This window comes from Momordica charantia (assembly GCF_013281855.1).
Source record: "Momordica charantia cultivar OHB3-1 chromosome 5 unlocalized genomic scaffold, Mcharantia_2.0 BLBB01000005.1, whole genome shotgun sequence".
NCBI classification, from domain to species: Eukaryota; Viridiplantae; Streptophyta; class Magnoliopsida; order Cucurbitales; family Cucurbitaceae; genus Momordica; species Momordica charantia.
The window spans coordinates 2,345,712-2,363,110 of record NW_028275163.1 but is presented as its reverse complement, the minus strand read 5'-3'; the positions used below and the strand labels follow the sequence as shown (position 1 = coordinate 2,363,110).

Below are 17,399 nucleotides of genomic sequence, written 5' to 3'. Positions count from 1 at the left end.
CGTATGGACTAAAGTTATCTCATTTTAGACCTCATGGATTAATATATACACTAAACTCATATCTTGAGACTAAAAGGGTACGTTCCATTAAAAATTCCGAGCATATAACTAGACATTTACAATATCAACACAATTTTAGTTTAAAGGTAATTAACATTTGTCTCTCACTCATAGATCATGAGTTCGAATTATCTTGCTCCACTTATACTAGAAAAGCCTAAATACTTAGGACCATTTTTCTTATTTAAAAAAAACTTACAAACGTTTATTTATCAATTTCATCGGAGCTATCAGAGCTATCACACTATTATTATGCCACACCTTAAAATAAAAATATCAGCATGCGACCATCAAGTCATTTTGTTCATACCAACATAAATATAATTAAATGATAATTGACATATATTTATTGAGACAACTCATCCCACGGCTCAAAATTAAATACCACTTTCAAACCAACCAAAAAAAGAAAAAGAATAATAAAAAAAACAACAAAATGATTTTCCCAAATCGATTTCGTTGTTCGCAGATAAACCCTAAACCCCTCCCGATTATCCGCCATTGTTCATCCACGCTCAGTCTACCTCATGTTCGTTATCAGACTGCTCCGCCAAAAACCAATCCTGTTTGCTCCTCCTCTCACATCTTTCAATCGATGCTTCTGCTACTCCAAGCTCCGCGATCACTACGCCTTTGAATCCCCGCCGTCTCTCTCCCCAAAACCCCCAGCGCCGGAGCCTAAACCGCGGCCGAATAAACCTCCGAAACAGCGCTACAAACCGCCCTCGTCGCTCGACCTCGCCGACAAGAAGCCAAGGCATTCCGATTTGCCGTTCGATTTCCAGTACAGTTACACGGAGACTAGCCCCTCTGTGAGGCCTATCGGGCTTCGAGAACCGAAGTATTCGCCGTTTGGGCCAGGGCGCCTCGACAGGAAATGGTCTGGGGTGTGTGCCCCGGCGGTGGACCCGAAGGCGAGCTCTGTAGAGGGCATGGAAGATCCAAAATTGGAAGAGAAAAGGAGGTTTATGAGGGAGAATATCCAAGGGGAGCCACTGACGGGAGCTGAGAGAAAGGCTTTGGTGGAGAAGTGCCAAAAGAAGAAAACAAAGAGGCAGATTAATTTGGGTATGTGATATTATGGGATGTGCAAAGATTGGAAATTTGGTTTTTGGTCCAAGTATTGTTGGATTTTGGTGAACAGGTACCAGATGTGAAAATTTAGGTGGGTATGTGGTTTTTTTTTTTAATGGGTTTGTTCAATGTTTGTGCTGTATGTTTTTTTGTCGTCTGTGTATTTCTGATGCATTAGACATCGGGATTGATTTTTTATTTATGGTGTGGTCTATAAACAAGAGTCTTGAGCGATATACATGACAAATTCATTGAAACTAATAAGTTCACAGTATTCATGTTCATTGCTGTTATTTTGTTTAAAGTGTATATTTCTTTATGTTTTGCTGACATTTAGATGGTATATTCTTGATTGGATTTCCATTTCACCCTTCATATAAAGATGTTATCATGGAGCATTTACTCTGATAAATTGAATTGATTGGAATATCTAAACAACCCGCATATTATTTGTACTCTGAAGCTGTTATTATATTGTATTATGTTTGTACATCTGCTTTATCTTATTATTAGAAAAAAACTGAGGTTGATAATAAGATATGCAGCGTGATATACAAAAGGATGGGGTTTTTTTTCATCATCTCTATTTAACAGATGCTACATGGATAGCATAAAAAAAAATCTTATAACTTATTTGCGATGCTTATATGTCTGAGGAGTTCTATTACCCAATCCCTATGTTTAATGGCTCCATTGTAGTAGTTGCTTTTCTCTTAACTACATAACTTCTATGTGTTTGTAGGAAGAGACGGTTTGACTCACAACATGTTAAATGATATTTATAATCACTGGAAACATGCCGAAGCAGTGAGGATCAAATGTTTAGGTGTTCCCACTGTGGATATGAAAAATGTGTGCACCCAACTTGAGGTATGACTTTCGGTTCTTACGGTTGTAGTTGTCTTTCTTTATACCAACGCTTTATTTCCTTTATTTTTTCAGGTATTGAATTTCTTCTCACAAAGAATATTCAACATATTGAAATCTATTTTGAGTGACACCATTTGATATTTGTTTTAATGGTGTATGACATGATAACACCCACCTGTTTTTGCTGGAATTAATGCAAGCTTCATCCATGCTTGCAGGACAAAACCTTTGGAAAAATCATTCATAGGCATGGTGGTTTTCTTGTTCTATACAGAGGCAGGAACTATATTACCAAGAAAAGGCCATTCATTCCCTTGATGTTATGGAGACCTCATGAACCTATATATCCCAGGCTGATTAAAACTACGATTGATGGACTAAGTATTGAGGAGACAAAAGAAATGAGAAAGAAAGGACTTGCTGTTCCTGCTTTGACAAAACTTGGTATGTGTTTGAGAACCATTTTTACCTTGTTTCTAGTAATTACCTTTTCATCATGAGGTCATTGACTCACAAATTATGGCTGTGAACTGCAGCAAAGAACGGTTACTATGGCAGTTTGGTACCCATGGTTCGAGATGCTTTTCTCTCCTGCGAATTGGTTCGGATTGACTGTCAGGGTCTCGAGAAGAGTGATTACAAGAAAATAGGCTGCAAGCTCCGGGTAAGGCTCACTTCCCCCTTGCCTTTATTTAACTACCTTTTGTTATTAAATCACAGATAGAAAGGAAGAAAGAATCTACTGCCACTGCCAGTAATGTTCTCCATATGAGCCTTCGTGCGGAGGTAGGGTAGGGAAGGGACTTATTTATTTATTTATACTATTTATTTACATTCATGAGTGACTGAGACAGGTTGTCCAAACCTGACTGATCCCAAGGCCAACCACCTTATCCTACTACATCGTTTAAATTTGTTCCCTTAAAATCTTTTACTACTTTATTGATCGCTATACAGGATTATACAATGATCTTAAATAAATTTTTCTGTTGTTCAAATGCCTCGATAAATGGGGGTGGGCACACAGAGTAATTTTAAGCTTGAAAGTTAGCATAGCTTTATTTTAGGCTATTAATGGTCTTTAAGTCTTCAGAACTTTGTTTGGTGGTATCATTCATTGGTTTAAGAACTGTTTATTGTGCCAAAAGTTTCAACTCTTTCCATTTTCGATCAATTTTCAGGACCTTGTGCCTTGTATCTTGGTGACATTTGAGAAAGAGCAGATTGTAGTTTGGAGGGGAAATGATTACAAGCCCTTGGACTCTGGATGTTTTCTTACAGTTAGGGGGTCCTTTGATGATGATGAGGCCAATGGTAATACAAATCGCGTCGGAGAGGACGATGATGACGACGATTTTGACGATGATTACTCCGATGGGGCTAATGATCAGTAATATACCAACCTAGCAAGTGTCATGATCTTTTGAGCATGTGATTTCGTTTCCGGGCTACTTATTTATATTGCAGCATAGAACATGATGATTTGAATGCTCTACGCTGAAGATTGTCTAACACCTCCTGTTCGGCCATTGAAGAATGGGAATGAAAATTTTGTCACAAGAGTCTATAATGGAAAGTTGAAGTTATAAAATTGTTGACAGTTATTGTATTGTTCATTTAGATTGGCTTCTCACTTTTAGAAACAATAAAGCTTTTTTTTTTTTTTTTTGAGAATTGTAAACATTTATTAAACAATTAACGAAGTAAGATAGGGCATGAAAACTGGAACTTACCATAAGACAAGTTTGCATGTTTTCCTTCATTCACAAGTCATGTGAATGAAGGAGATGTAATGCAAAATTTTCGCCATAAATTGGGTTTCATTTCTGAACAATGCCACTCTTGTCAGATGTAGAATGTCTCTATCGAAGATTCAAATTACTTTGAAGAAGTTCAATTTTTCGATAAGTTCTCTCGTAGGTTGACATTTCTCTAATCTCAGCCCTTCACGTTCTACCATGTCCTCCATAATCTTGATTCATCATTTCCTTTGAATAAATTTACAACCTGCCTTGACTGGGTTTCCATTCCAATCTCAAATGTTTCCTCTTTGAGCCTCATTTCGTATAGCGTCGAAATTTAGCTTCAGTGCTGAACTTGTCCCTTCTTATTTTGTGGCCTCCATTCTCAATTCTCACATTACGATCTTCACTTCCTGCTTGCTCATGACAATGTTGCTCTCCTCCTCCTATGTATTATACGAAAACATAACTTGTAAATAATTTAAAAATATATATATTATCTTCTTTATAACTACTTTGAATAAAAAAATACCTATTTGGATAGGGATAAGTACACTAATAGACGGGTAATCAAATTGCAACTTTTTTTCCAAGTTGGTTGTGATTCTAGCGTTTTCCGGCAACAATAAGGAACCTTTTTTTGTGCCGGAAGTTTTGATTAAAGCAAACAGCTACCGAACAGCCACATGTAGAGGAGTTGCAATTGATTTTACTGTGGATTTGAATCACGAGGTTGCTGCACCATGGGTGTTGTCACCACTGCAGAACCGATGTCGTAGAAGGACGTCGCTAATGCAAGGGAGTCACACCGCCGTGGAGGGATGTTGCCACTGCTACCGTTCCAAACTGGGAACGCGTCGCCAGCTACTGCAGATCATCGTTTATGGTGGGTTGCATCGTCACAAGTTTGTCATTGTTTGGGTGTCGTTGGAAAAAGAGAGATTGGGGCAGCTACTTTCGAACGGGAGCAAAAAATAAAATCTATAGTGTTTTTTTCAAAGGAGAAAATAGGTGCTGCCACCATAGGGAAAAATAGTATATATTATATAATCTAGAAGTATATATAACAATAAAAAGTATATATTATACCACCTTTTATAAGAGTATATGTTTATATTAGAATATTAAAATGAAAAATATATTATATAAATGGTCGTATGAGTATATTATATAATCTAATAGTTTAGTATATAGCAACAAAAAAAAATTTATAACCTTTTGGAAGAGTATATGTTTATACACACCGAAAAAAAATAATGGAGGGAATAAGATAATTAAAATAAAAAGTATATATTATATAACTATGTTTATTATACTATTGCTAAAAAAAAGAGGTAAAAAAATAACTGATGGTAACATTTGAATAACATAATAATATTTTTGTTGTATAGAACACTACAAAGTTTTCGAAAATTTTGGTTGGTTTGATATAATATATAGTTTATAGTTTATGTGAGATTGATTTCAATTGATCGATTCTTTATCATAAAATCAACTATTGTTGTTTACAGCGGAATATAATTTATATCTACAAATAAGTACAAAGTTGGTAGATGATCCTGCTTCAGTTTTAAGAACTCAATAACCTGATATAGTTTATATATGTTTGTATGTCTATTGAATATAGAAGTATATAGTTTATAATTGACTCATAAGTACTTACGTACGCGTAATCGTAAAACATTATTATTTGAATTGATTATTTCCATAATTCCTTAATTCCTTAAAATTAATTACAAAAAAATTATTATAATATAGGTTAACAATTTAGTATAATATATCCGTGAGTAAATTAAGGGATTATGAAATAAATGATTTGGGACCTAAAATCAAAGGAATTTAAATATTTGACAATTAAATAAAATAACTAACGATAATAAATATAAATATCATAAATAAGGATAAAATTAGAATTAAAATAAAATATTAGACATTATCTCATTTAAAATAATCTGATATTTGATAATGACCCAACAGAAGGCTTGGGCCTCACGTGGTTCCAATTCGCGTCCGCCAAGCACTAGCAGCTGGCCAACCCTCACGCACCTTCGCTCACTTTCTGCCGACTTCTCCGGCAAATTTAATCATTTGTTAAAAAATAATATTTTTATTCTATATTTTTATTTTTATTTTCTGTTTTTAGAAATCATATGTATCAATTTATTTGGTTTTTTGTTTTCTTTTTAACATTATTTGGTATTTTTTTCGTTTTCTTACGGATTTATTTTAATTCTGAGTCAAATTTAAGAAATAAAAATAAGTTTTTGAAAACTACCACTTATATTTTTTTAAAATATGGCTTGAAATTTGAAGCGTTTTTAAAATTTGTGTAACAAAAAAAAGAATTACATAGATGAGAGTGGAAGTAATATTTTTATCTTAAGCTTAATTTTTACGGATAAAATCAAAAATAAAATTGTTATGGAACCATGCTTTAGTTTTTTTTTGGCATGTAATAACTTACGATTTTAAAATTGTAATTGATTTTTTTAGTATGTAATAATTTAGTGGATTTACCTATCTCAGCTAATTAAGACATCTAGCTGAGCTTTTTCAATGGGATAGTTTTCGACTCTTGGACCAACTAACAAACTAACATGTAAAAAATGTAATGACTTACATTAATATTTAAGTAGCAACATGTCGAAGTGGGCATTGCAGTGCTTATCGCAATTGACATATATTTACAATCAACAGATTATGAGTTCGATCCCACGTTCATATATTGTCGTGTATATATATATATGTCATTGGTATATTTGTAGTGCTATTTATTTTTATTTTTTTTAGAAAAACTAAAAATTTATCTTCTTTTGCTTCATAAATTCCTAAAAAACATAATGGCGACCAATAGAAGATATATACAAATCGTCCAGTACCTCAATATTGTTCATGGCTGAATTATTCCTCTTTTATTTTATATCATGTCTATTATTTATTTATTTTTAGCTCTAATACATTTTATTTTCATCCCCGTTATTGTTGTTTTAAACAATATTTAGTCGCTATTTGATCAATACCCATCTTCTTGACACTCAAATTTACCATTTAACAAAAAAACGAAAAAAAAAATGTTTGTTTATTATCTCTTATTTATCAAACATTTAATTAAGACGAAGAATAAACAATGATCATTACGTTTGTTTTTTTTGTTATGCACACTATTATTATTTTTTTCTTTTTCTGTATCGAGTAAAAAAAAAACTATACATTTCAAAAGTATTATTAGGAGTGATCAAATTTAGGAGCCAATTTCGTATTTTGAATTATTTTCAGTCGTACAATCTAGAAGAAATACGTGTGTGGCTTGGGAAAAAACTGAAAATAAATTTGAATTATATTGATTACAAGTGTCAAAAATTAGAAAACAACAACAGTAAGACTTAGGAGTGGTTGTGTCATATCTCCATGATTTTTTTTAAGCCAGGTAAGTCACCCAAGTTTGGATAAGGCTGGACGCCCAAAATAATAAACTATAAAAAAATAAAAATAATATTTATGTTGTCAAATACACAATTTTTTTAAACAAATCAATAAATAAATTAATATATATATATATATTTTGCTTAAAAAAACAAATATTTATTAAATTTTTAAGAGTGATTGGTATAAATAGGTATTCATCGATAATATTGATCTAAACGGTATAGATTAACATTTATTTTCAACTTCAACATAGCTCAACTTAGGACATAAACAAAAAAATTCAACAAGTTTAATGTTAAAACTTTTATTTATATGAAAATGAGCTTGAACTTGCAAAATATATGTGAATGAGAGAAAAAAAAATAGTTTTTAGATTATAAATTTATGTTCAGTGCCAATTGTAATATCTAGTTGGAAATGAAATATGGTGATCGGGTTTTTTTTTTTTTTTAAATGTAAATCAAATATTACTAGTTAAGTGACTGACCTATAAAACATAGGTCTCTTAATTTTATCAAACGGATGATTATTTTATGCATGATCAAAATTTTAAAAAAATCATATATATCTTAAGATATTTTAATTTTATAGTCAAGTTTGGTCTAATTTAGGTAATCGTGCCGATAGCTTGAAATAGTTCCAACATTGTTTATAATTAGTTACTTATTATTTTATTTTAATTTTAATATTAGACCTACGTTGAAATTTGAATTTACGATTTTAATATTTGTTTGACATCACGAAGTTTAATAACTAATTTTAAGTCGTTTAAAATTCGATAAATAATTTTAAGTTATTCATTTAGTTTTTAGTGAAAAATGATTTTAAATTAATGTAATTAAATTTACTTCTATTTAGATGGTGTTGGAAATAAAGTTTTTTTATACTATAGGTTCTTATCCTTAATCTATAAATAACAAAATTAAAACATGAAAATACTTTAAACTTTCAAGCTACATGAATTAATGTGGCAGCATATAACAAAAATCATTTGAAATTTGTCAAAATTTAAAATTATCAAAATTTTAAACTACAAAAAATATCACATGGAAGGTTACTACGCGCTTTCGCTAAACTTGACAAATTTAAAATTATCAAAATCTTAAACTACCAAAAATATCACATGGAAGGTTATTACGTGCTTTCGCTAAACTACATTTATTAACGTTGATATCCAATAATGATATAAAAACAATTTTATAAAATACGATAAATTGTAGTCAACTAAAACATAATTTAATTGGTCGACGAAAAGGTCGTGAATTCCACATGTTGTACTAAAAACATATATACGTAGGAATCAAATTAGATATTTTAAAATTAGGGATCACATTAAAACTAATCCCAAATTATGTGGCTAAATTGGTAATTCAGCATATATTTTATTACAAGGTAAAATACAATTAAGAGAAAGAACCACGTGCATGCACGTGCCATCTGCTATATTAGTTTTCTTAACAAGGTGGGTTATATAAAATTGAAAATAAATAAAAATAAAAAAAATCCGCGAGAATTACAGATCTTAACGCTACACGACACAACAAATTGGCTTTCGTTCCCACCATAAAATTTTACCATCCATTGGTCGGCCATTTCGAATCTCCACTCCTCTCTCTTTCTCCATTTTTTTTTCTTCTTCTTCTTCTTCTTCTTCTTCCCATCCCATCAATGGCGGACAGCGATCTCACCTCGCAGCTACTCCCCGCCGAACCCACCGATCGCGTCGATGTAATCCTCAGAATCGAAGACGACACCGGTCCACCGGAGCAGATCAATTATCAGAACGGCAATCACGACGATTCTCGATTGTGTTCTCGAAATCCCTATGGGTTTCTTGGCTCGGATGGATTCTCCGTTCCGGAGACCGCCACGATGGATCCGTTTCGGAACTCCACGCCGAGTATCGATGGGGTTTATGAGTGGGTTAAGATTGTGGTCTGCATACCTATTGCGCTTGTTCGTCTCGTGCTTTTTGGACTCGGTCTTTTGGTTGGATATGTAGCGACAAAGTCAGCGCTTCATGGGTGGAAGGATAGGGAGAATCCGATGCCGAGGTGGAGGTGTAGGCTCATGGGGGTTACAAGGCTTTGCTCGCGGTGTATTCTATTTTCTTTTGGGTGAGATACGTTCTGTTTTTCATTTGATTTTTCGTTTACTTAATTCGAATTTCAAAGTTCATGTGTTCGTTTACTTACTTCGAGTTTCAAAGTTTATGTAGACGAACTACTGTTGTATTTGCAATGTTGCCGTACGAAGGTTTCTTGTTCTCTTGCTATCTTATCTCCATGAGTTGGCGATTTCATATACTATATAAGCTTTATTTAGGGATGATTGGGTGGCGAGAAAAACAGAGAAGTGGATATGGAACTTGGATTTGTGGCAGTTAAATTGCATTTCTTATTTTATTTTTACTTTATTTCTTATAGTTCATCTAGTATCTGGGTCATCTGGTGTGTACTCCAATTATTGCAAGACAGTAAAGTTACTGAAATGAGTAGTGGGTTGTTTAAATTTTTGAAATAAAGTCTACAAGGGTGCTCTTATCGGTTGCTTAAATCAAGGGTCCTCTCTCTTTCCTCTCTTACTCCTCTTGATGGTTATTCGTGTTTCTTTTTTTGGATGTCTTGGATTTATTCGGACTGTCAAGCAAGACATAAGAGGAAAAAGAAAATTATTGTAGAAGAGGCACTGAATGAGAAGGGCTCTTACAATTTGTCAGCATGTTATTCTGCTATGCCAAATATTTGTGATTTTTGGTGCAAAATCACTTCTGGAATGAGTTCTGTTTGATTGTTTATCTCTTATCCTGAGCACAATTTATATATAATTTGTTTGAATTCCAATTTTTTCTACCGTTATTTTCCTAATTTAGTGATTTTCCTTTGTCTTTCTCCCTCAGATATCATTGGATAAAAAGAAAAGGGAGACCTGCTCCAAGGGAAATTGCTCCAATTGTCGTATCTAATCATGTATCTTATATAGAACCTATCTTTTATTTTTATGAGTTATTTCCAACCATGGTCGCAGCTGAGTCCCACGATTCGATACCCTTTGTTGGGACCATTATCAGAGCCATGCAGGTCATTTCATGCCCTTTACCACTAAATTAACTGATTCCAAGTAAAGAAGCAAGACCTTATTGAATACCTAATAAATTTCATAACTAATTAGTTCATCTGGTCATTATAATGTAGTACGTTAGTTTATGTTTATATATGATCAGTTTCTCGTGAGAGAAGTATCATAATTGTTGTTTTCATGTTCTTAGGTGATCTATGTAGATAGGTTTTCACCTACATCAAAGAAGCATGCCATTAGTGAAATAAAGGTAAAAAGTTTCTGTAACTTTTGTATGTACTTATACATCCCCTTGCATGTAATACCCATGTTGTTGAGCACTGAATCTTGAAAACATATTAGAGATCTTTTACGTAAATGGGGGCTCTTGTAACATAGTTTCTTGTTTTTTTTTTTTTAAATAAAAATACTATTTAGGTGGTGTGTACCTCAATAAGAGGCCAAGAGCCTCTAGCACCTAGGTGTGCTTTTTAAAACAATGATTGAAGAATTATTTTTGTACCATTATGATTATGTTTCCATTCCCCTAATTGAAAATTTTCAAGCATTATATATATATATTTTGATAAGAAACTGCACTTTCAAAAGCTACAAAAAGAGGGCATACAAAAAAACAGCCCAGCAACAGGAAACCCCTAAAGAAACGGGCTCCAATCCAAAAGAATGACTCCTAACTGATAATTACGAAAAACCTCAGTGACCGATCCCCATAGAGAAGTGTTAAATCTAATGAAATCCCACACATAATTCAAGCATTATATTTTATATGCATAATACGTTAACAGTTCTCATTAGATTATTGCCTTTTTAACAAAGGTTAAAACTTATGCACATAGTTTAATACAAGGGCAATGATGAATAAATGATCTAGTATCCCCTCCCACTTTTCCTTGATTCACAAGTGTGTGAGAGTTGACTTGAATCAACGTGATAAGATCTTTGATAGAAAACTGTGCTTTCAAGGATGTGAATACAGAGAAAGGCTTCTTGTAATAGATTTCCAAGAGTTTTATTATTTCCGGAGGGCACCACAACAAATGGAAGGTCTCTTATTTCTTTTCAACTTGGTGCTTTCCTTCCTGGTTATGCAATCCAACCCGTAGTTGTTCGTTATCCTCATGTACACTTTGACCAATCATGGTAAGTGTTCACTGCTCATTTGATTTTTTATTTGGGTGATGCCAATAGATCTTACCATGTTGTTTGTGAAAATGATGTTTTGCTTAGGGGGCTTGTTTCTTTGCCGAAGATCATGATTAGAATGTTTTTGCAATTTCACAATTACATGGAGGTATTATTATTATTATTTTTTTCCATTTTCTTTTGGTATCCTGCACCTGTTTATAAACTTTTGGTTCGATTTAATTTAGACACTGTTAAAGTCACATTGTATTTTCTGACCAGGTTGAGTATCTTCCTGTTATTTCACCACGGCATAACAGAAAAGAAAGTACTCTTGAATTTGCTAAGAGAGTAAGGTTCTGCTCATCTGAGTTTATAATTTCTTTTTTACTTTACCATACCAGTTTGTTTATCTTCTTTGTTGATCTTCCACTAGCAATCCAGTGGATGTATGGGTGGTTATTTCCCACTTTAGTTTTTACTGATTGTTTTTCCCCATGAAAACCTCCTTTATTGAAAATATCAGTCTGGAAAACTTTCACTCCACTTATTTATACTTTCTTTTAGATCTAACTCCTGAATTCTTGTTAAAAGAAGCTATTATCTCATTTCTAATGTTCCTGACTCTTTTTTATCCTGCACTTTAAAGTTCCAGTTTGTTTTGGATGGATTTAAATCCTTCCCAACCATGTACTGTACTTTCCTTTCCCCAGGATTTATATATTGATTGGAATTAAGGGTGGATAATTGATACATTTTGATTTTTGAACCTAAAAGCAGAAAAACCCTATTTAATGTCCGAAGACTCAAGGATGCTTAAACAATGATTAGAAAGTACTCATAACTAAGGCTTCTTGTCTAATAGGGTGGGATACCACTTGTCAAGTGGACGGTGCTCAATGTTTTTTTTTCGTGATGGATTATTTTATTACTCAATCAAATTATAGGATGTTTCTACTTATTTGATTGGTTACTTCTATTTTATGGTCAGTTCAATGTTGATTCTTGACAAGAATTGAAAAATTATTCATGCAGACTAGCCATGCAATTGCCACCTCCCTAAATGTTGTCCAAACGTCTCATTCATATGGAGATTTAATGCTTCTGACCAAGGCCTCCGAGGCAAAACAAGTATGTACTTCTGTTTTTTTTCTCAAATATTGCATTTAATGTTTTTGTACTTCCCAATAATTCGCATTTAAATTCTAGTGTTACTTCCTTAAACCTTTTGCAACATATATTTATTATTTTCTAAGCATTATTGATACGGACAAATCCAGTAGTGCATGAAAAATAATGAATATTTAATTTGGTACATAGAGCTAAATGTGAATAATGGATCTGGTTTGTCATGCATCACCTACCCAGTGATTTCAACTGTGATTTTTGACAATTTTTGTTGTATAACATTTTGTTTGTGCATGTACAGTCATGTTATACTGACACTGGTGTTAATGGTCTTTAGCTTCTGCCTTTTATCTGAACCAAATGCTTATATTTTCCTTTTTTATTCTTATCTCATTGTGATAATAATTTTGCAGGAGAGACCCTCTGATTATTTGATCGAAATGGCCAAGATGGAACAAGTGAGTCCTTGTTACAATAACGATGAATAATCATTTCTTTTGCTTAATCCATAGAATTTGAAGGCAAATCACTTGTGCGTCTCTTTGTTTGGATGAAACTTTAAAAAGTTGTTCTCTCTAATCTTTATTTAAATTTGGGCTAATGGTTCTTCCTAGTAAATGTTCCATCTCTGTCAGACGTTCTGCTCCTGGGGTATGATCAAGTTCTGCCTCCAGTAGCTGTGACTTGTTATTGTTTTAGTTTATCGCCTTTTTAATTCTCTCCTTACATTTCACATTCTCTTCTAAATGTATATTACTAAGTTTGGTTTCTTTTCCCCCATTTGTTCCAGGTCAGCAGCCTTGAAGCTGTTGATTTTCTTGATAAGTTTCTGTCCATGAATCCAGACTCTAGGTACTATTCTATTTTTTCCTTCCATATGTGCAAAATATACAAGGAATGTTCTATTTTATTGGTAGCGTTGGATGTGAGAAAGTAAGGAAAATAATTCTTTTTGGAGATATAGATTGGGAAGAATTTCTGATAATTGATATTTGTGATACAGTGAGTATACTTTCCAATTTTATTATCCCATTATTTTAAAGAAAAGCTAATTATTTACCAGTTGGAGTTTTTTTCTTCTCCAATAGTACTCTTATATCCTAGCTTGGGTTTCAAGACCTTCTCCTCCTCTTACCCGTGCATTTTCTTCACGGTACAAATTGTTTCTTATAAATAAACCATCCAAATAATGAACAGGACATTGACATCCTTCACTTTTGCTGTAGAAATTAGTGACATTAAAATTGAGTCACGTTACATGTATTCTCTGATAAAAGATGGTTATAAATGATTTCTGAAGGATCAACATCATAAAGATTTTGAAATTGAGGATGTACGTTCAAGGATCTCTGTATATTCTAGAGTCCTGAAAAGGAAACAATACTTGCAGTAAGAAAGATCACCGTACAAATGAGATCTGTAAGGTCGAAGAATCGAGAAAACCAAAGCTAGAGCTATACAATTCTGCAAGAAGCCAAAGAAATCTCTGGACATAGACCCCCAAGTAAGAGTAAAATACAGAGGAGCTAGAGAAAAGTTAGCTAGAAGTGAAGTCTATAATCATGTATTACAAGTTGTTCATTGCTCCACCTCTGGGCTGTCGATAATCCTAACTCGTATTTGCAAAAAACCCTGTTTTCTACTTTGTCTAGAACTGTGACAAAATGCATGCCAAACAGTCTTCCGCTTTCCTCCAAAATGGGGACTACCTAGTAAGACAAAATTGCGCCTGCATGTCTATAGCAAGATTATTCTCGATTGTATGGGAAAAATGAGCAATCAAAGGATTTTGTTACTTGAAAGGTTCTTTTACTTTGGGATTTGAAGGCATATAGGAGGGCACGTGAAGCATTCCCCCAATCAAACCTCTCATCCAAAAGCTTTTGAAGCATAAAGCTGGGCAATCAAATTATCCTTTACCGTGAAAAGCTTGTATGGTATTTCAAAATATATGATATTTTGATATCATTGTCTTGTTCTTTTTGCAGTGGCCGTGCTACATATGATGGCTTTATAAGAGCTTTAAGACTCAAGGCTTGTACGGTTGCTGAAGAGGTGAGTTCACTATAGCTTCAATATCTTCACTAGCAGTTGTTTCTCAAATTGTTTATGCACGTTGCTTATGCTTAAATTGAAAGTAAACATGGCTAAATATTTATTACTTTCTTCAAGTGGGAAAGACTTTCAAGGTGGTAGATATTCTTATATTAGGTGTGTGAACAAAGCAATTAACTTTTCAAAATTTGAGAATTTGATACTTCCATTTTTCTAATATTTGAAGAAAGTATTCTCTTATCTAAAAATTTATTGAATATAAAATATAGAATGCACTAGTTGTTTCGTTTGTGCTGCTTGAATCGTTGACGTCTATTCCCTGGTGCATTAAGATTCGGATTCTCTCTCCATTAAGAGCAGAGTGTAATTAAATTTCTTAGGAATTTTCAATATCAGCGATGTGGTCCTGAGATTGTGAATATTTGCTTGGAGGAAAGGTAATTAAGAGTTATTAATGCGTAATGGTAAAACGTATTGATGTTTTATCACTGCAAATGAGCTTTACCAACTGTATTTCTTGTAATCTTTTCCTAATATCATGAGCCGGCGCGAAGTAATCATGTCGATGCTTTGATGTTCTTGATTCGTTTTATCTCTTTCTCTATCTATTCCTACCTCAAATTTTCATGTTGTTTACGTTCCTTGGTTATTTCAAAAAGAGTGATTGAATATCATTTTTTCTTCTTTATATGCTGCAGATATTTTCTTTTATTGATATAGAGGAGATGGGATCAATAACATTCAAGCAGGTTTTTCCTTCTCTCAGCGATCCTTTGATTGAGCTTCCTGTCACACAGTGCCAATAGTTTCTCTATTCCACACCTTTCACAGTGTGTGTCATCTGTTTGATGCCAAGAACTTCGAAGTTTAGATAATTCACCATTTTTATCTGCATGCGTAAATAGGTTTCACTTCTGTTCAGTTTGCTTCAAGCAAATTGCTAGGTTAAAAAAATTGCTGTGACGTAGAAACTATGGCATATTGATGGATGATTACTTGTTAATAGAAACTGCTTTCTGATGTAAGAAAATTTGCAGTTTTTTTCTCTGAAAAGAAATTGGCTCATGTGATTCCTTATTTCCGATTGAACTTCCATAATATCATCCCATTATTTTAATAGTTAAGAACTGTACGATGCATTCTAAGCGTAATGACCACTTTGTCCTGCTTGCTTTGCATTGTCCATCTTCAGTGCTCTTTTTTAGAGTTACTTTTACTTGAATTCTTTCTAATTCCACAGTTGCTCATAATTTGTGTTTTTTGTTGCTACCAGTACCTGTTCGGTTCTTTACATGTTACGAGGCTGCAAAATTTTCAGCAATCCTGTGAGACGATCCTTGATGAATGTAGCAACGAAGGAGATAACATTTCAGAACAAAAAGTAAACTTGCCGTTCCTTTTTTCTTTTATTGTTGTTATTACCTTTTTGCATTTGGATGAATGCTGATTTCTCATTCTCTGGTTACTCATTGGTATCAGCTAGAAGAATTCATCAGACCAGCAATACCAGATCTGAATACCGACGAGGTACGGTACCTTTCTTCATATATTAAATGAACTACATTTTCAACAATACTGACCTTCACAACCCACAGAAAAACTAATCACCAACATCAGATCTACCCCTTCTTCTCTGTCAAGTATTAGATTTAATCTCCATCTTTGTATACGAGTGATTGCAGGCCCATGAGCTCTTCAAACTGTTTGATACTGATGGCGACGGGAAGATTAGCAAGGACGATTTCCTCTGCTGCTTAAGAAAGAACCCGCTGCTGATTGCACTTTTCTCGTGGCATCTGCTGCCGAGTTCGTAGTCGGAGATAACATAGTGTGTCTAACATTGTTTGATGATTGAGTTTGTTTCCCATGTCTTGTTTGGTCATATTACTATAACCTCCTCCCTGAATATTGATTAGGAGGAAACAAAGATGTAGGAGAGGGTTGGGCTTTTCCATGAATATACAATAGGTAGTGGGGCAACATATTTTACTACATTGCCCCTTGTGAAGTTATCCACTCCTTAAAACTTCTTCATATGTTTTGATCTGAGTTCTTGTAGTGTCAAAAAACTCTCTGCCTTTTGGTAATGTTGCCATAATCTATACAACTTTGCTGTTTGCTGATTGCTGATTATAAAATCTGCTCAACAGACTCCAGGCCATTACCTTGTGGATATTCAAATTCTCTCCATGTTCCAAACTCGAGGTACTGTATCTCAATCATAATCTGTAATAAATTTGTTTGGATATTGATACAATATGAGCTGTTCATTTATTTTCAAAAGGGTGAGCTGTAAAATTGTTTGCTTCTTGGAATTCCTTTTCTATTAACAGTGATGGAAAAAAAGAGTTAAAACAGCCCCATTGGTTATAGGTGAACTGTCAATTGTGGAAAAGTGTCAAACTTTTGTAGAGAGAGTTTGGAAGATGCTTGGTTCATGAAATGTTAAGTTCTGTGAACCACATCATAAACTCACGTTGATTATTTCATCATAGAAATTAGAAATTTAGTGCCCGTTGCTAATATTTCATTTCTTGTTTATAAATTATTAAAGAAGTTTAGGCCTTTAACAATAACAACTATTCGTGTTAACTTTTTCTTTCTTTCTTTCTTTTTTTTTCTCTCTTAGAAATATTCTCAAAATTGAATATAAATTTTAGAAACAATTTGTTTTTGTTCTCGCTTTTGATTTCTTTCAAAACATAAACAAAAGTATTGTTTTGTCATCTTTAAATCTATGAGTGTTAGCTATTGGTGGCCCTGCAGTACTAATTTTCTTTGTTTAAAATGATAAAACATAAACAAATAACGGCAACATTACCAAACAGACTCTTAAAAAAAAGG

General features: G+C 33.4%; 2 protein-coding genes across 3 annotated transcripts; both read left to right on the top strand.

Annotated features, from left to right (window-relative positions):
- The first annotated feature begins 489 nt into the window (after window positions 1-489).
- LOC111016410 (RNA-binding CRS1 / YhbY (CRM) domain-containing protein) lies at window positions 490-3,670 on the top strand. Of its 2 annotated transcripts, none has more exons than XR_002602184.2 (5): window positions 490-1,128; window positions 1,877-2,004; window positions 2,223-2,448; window positions 2,541-2,790; window positions 3,186-3,325. XR_002602184.2 is itself a non-coding variant. In XM_022291811.2 (5 exons), the coding sequence occupies exons 1-5, from the start codon at window positions 588-590 to the stop codon at window positions 3,396-3,398; spliced, it is 1,236 nt and encodes a 411-aa protein (XP_022147503.1). In that variant the 5' UTR covers window positions 490-587; the 3' UTR covers window positions 3,399-3,670. The 2 variants fall into 2 exon arrangements, 1 of the variants encoding a protein (XP_022147503.1); XM_022291811.2 differs by having other exon boundaries at window positions 2,541-2,668; window positions 3,186-3,670.
- Window positions 3,671-8,742: 5,072 nt separating this feature from the next.
- On the top strand, window positions 8,743-16,693 carry LOC111016309 (calcineurin B subunit-like protein). The gene is made up of 14 exons (XM_022291649.2): window positions 8,743-9,289; window positions 10,072-10,252; window positions 10,441-10,500; window positions 11,227-11,390; window positions 11,478-11,541; window positions 11,655-11,723; window positions 12,408-12,503; window positions 12,914-12,958; window positions 13,291-13,352; window positions 14,489-14,555; window positions 15,254-15,304; window positions 15,829-15,936; window positions 16,035-16,082; window positions 16,238-16,693. Exons 1-14 carry the CDS (start codon window positions 8,841-8,843, stop codon window positions 16,367-16,369), a joined length of 1,596 nt encoding a protein of 531 aa, XP_022147341.1. The 5' UTR covers window positions 8,743-8,840; the 3' UTR covers window positions 16,370-16,693.
- Window positions 16,694-17,399: the final 706 nt, after the last annotated feature.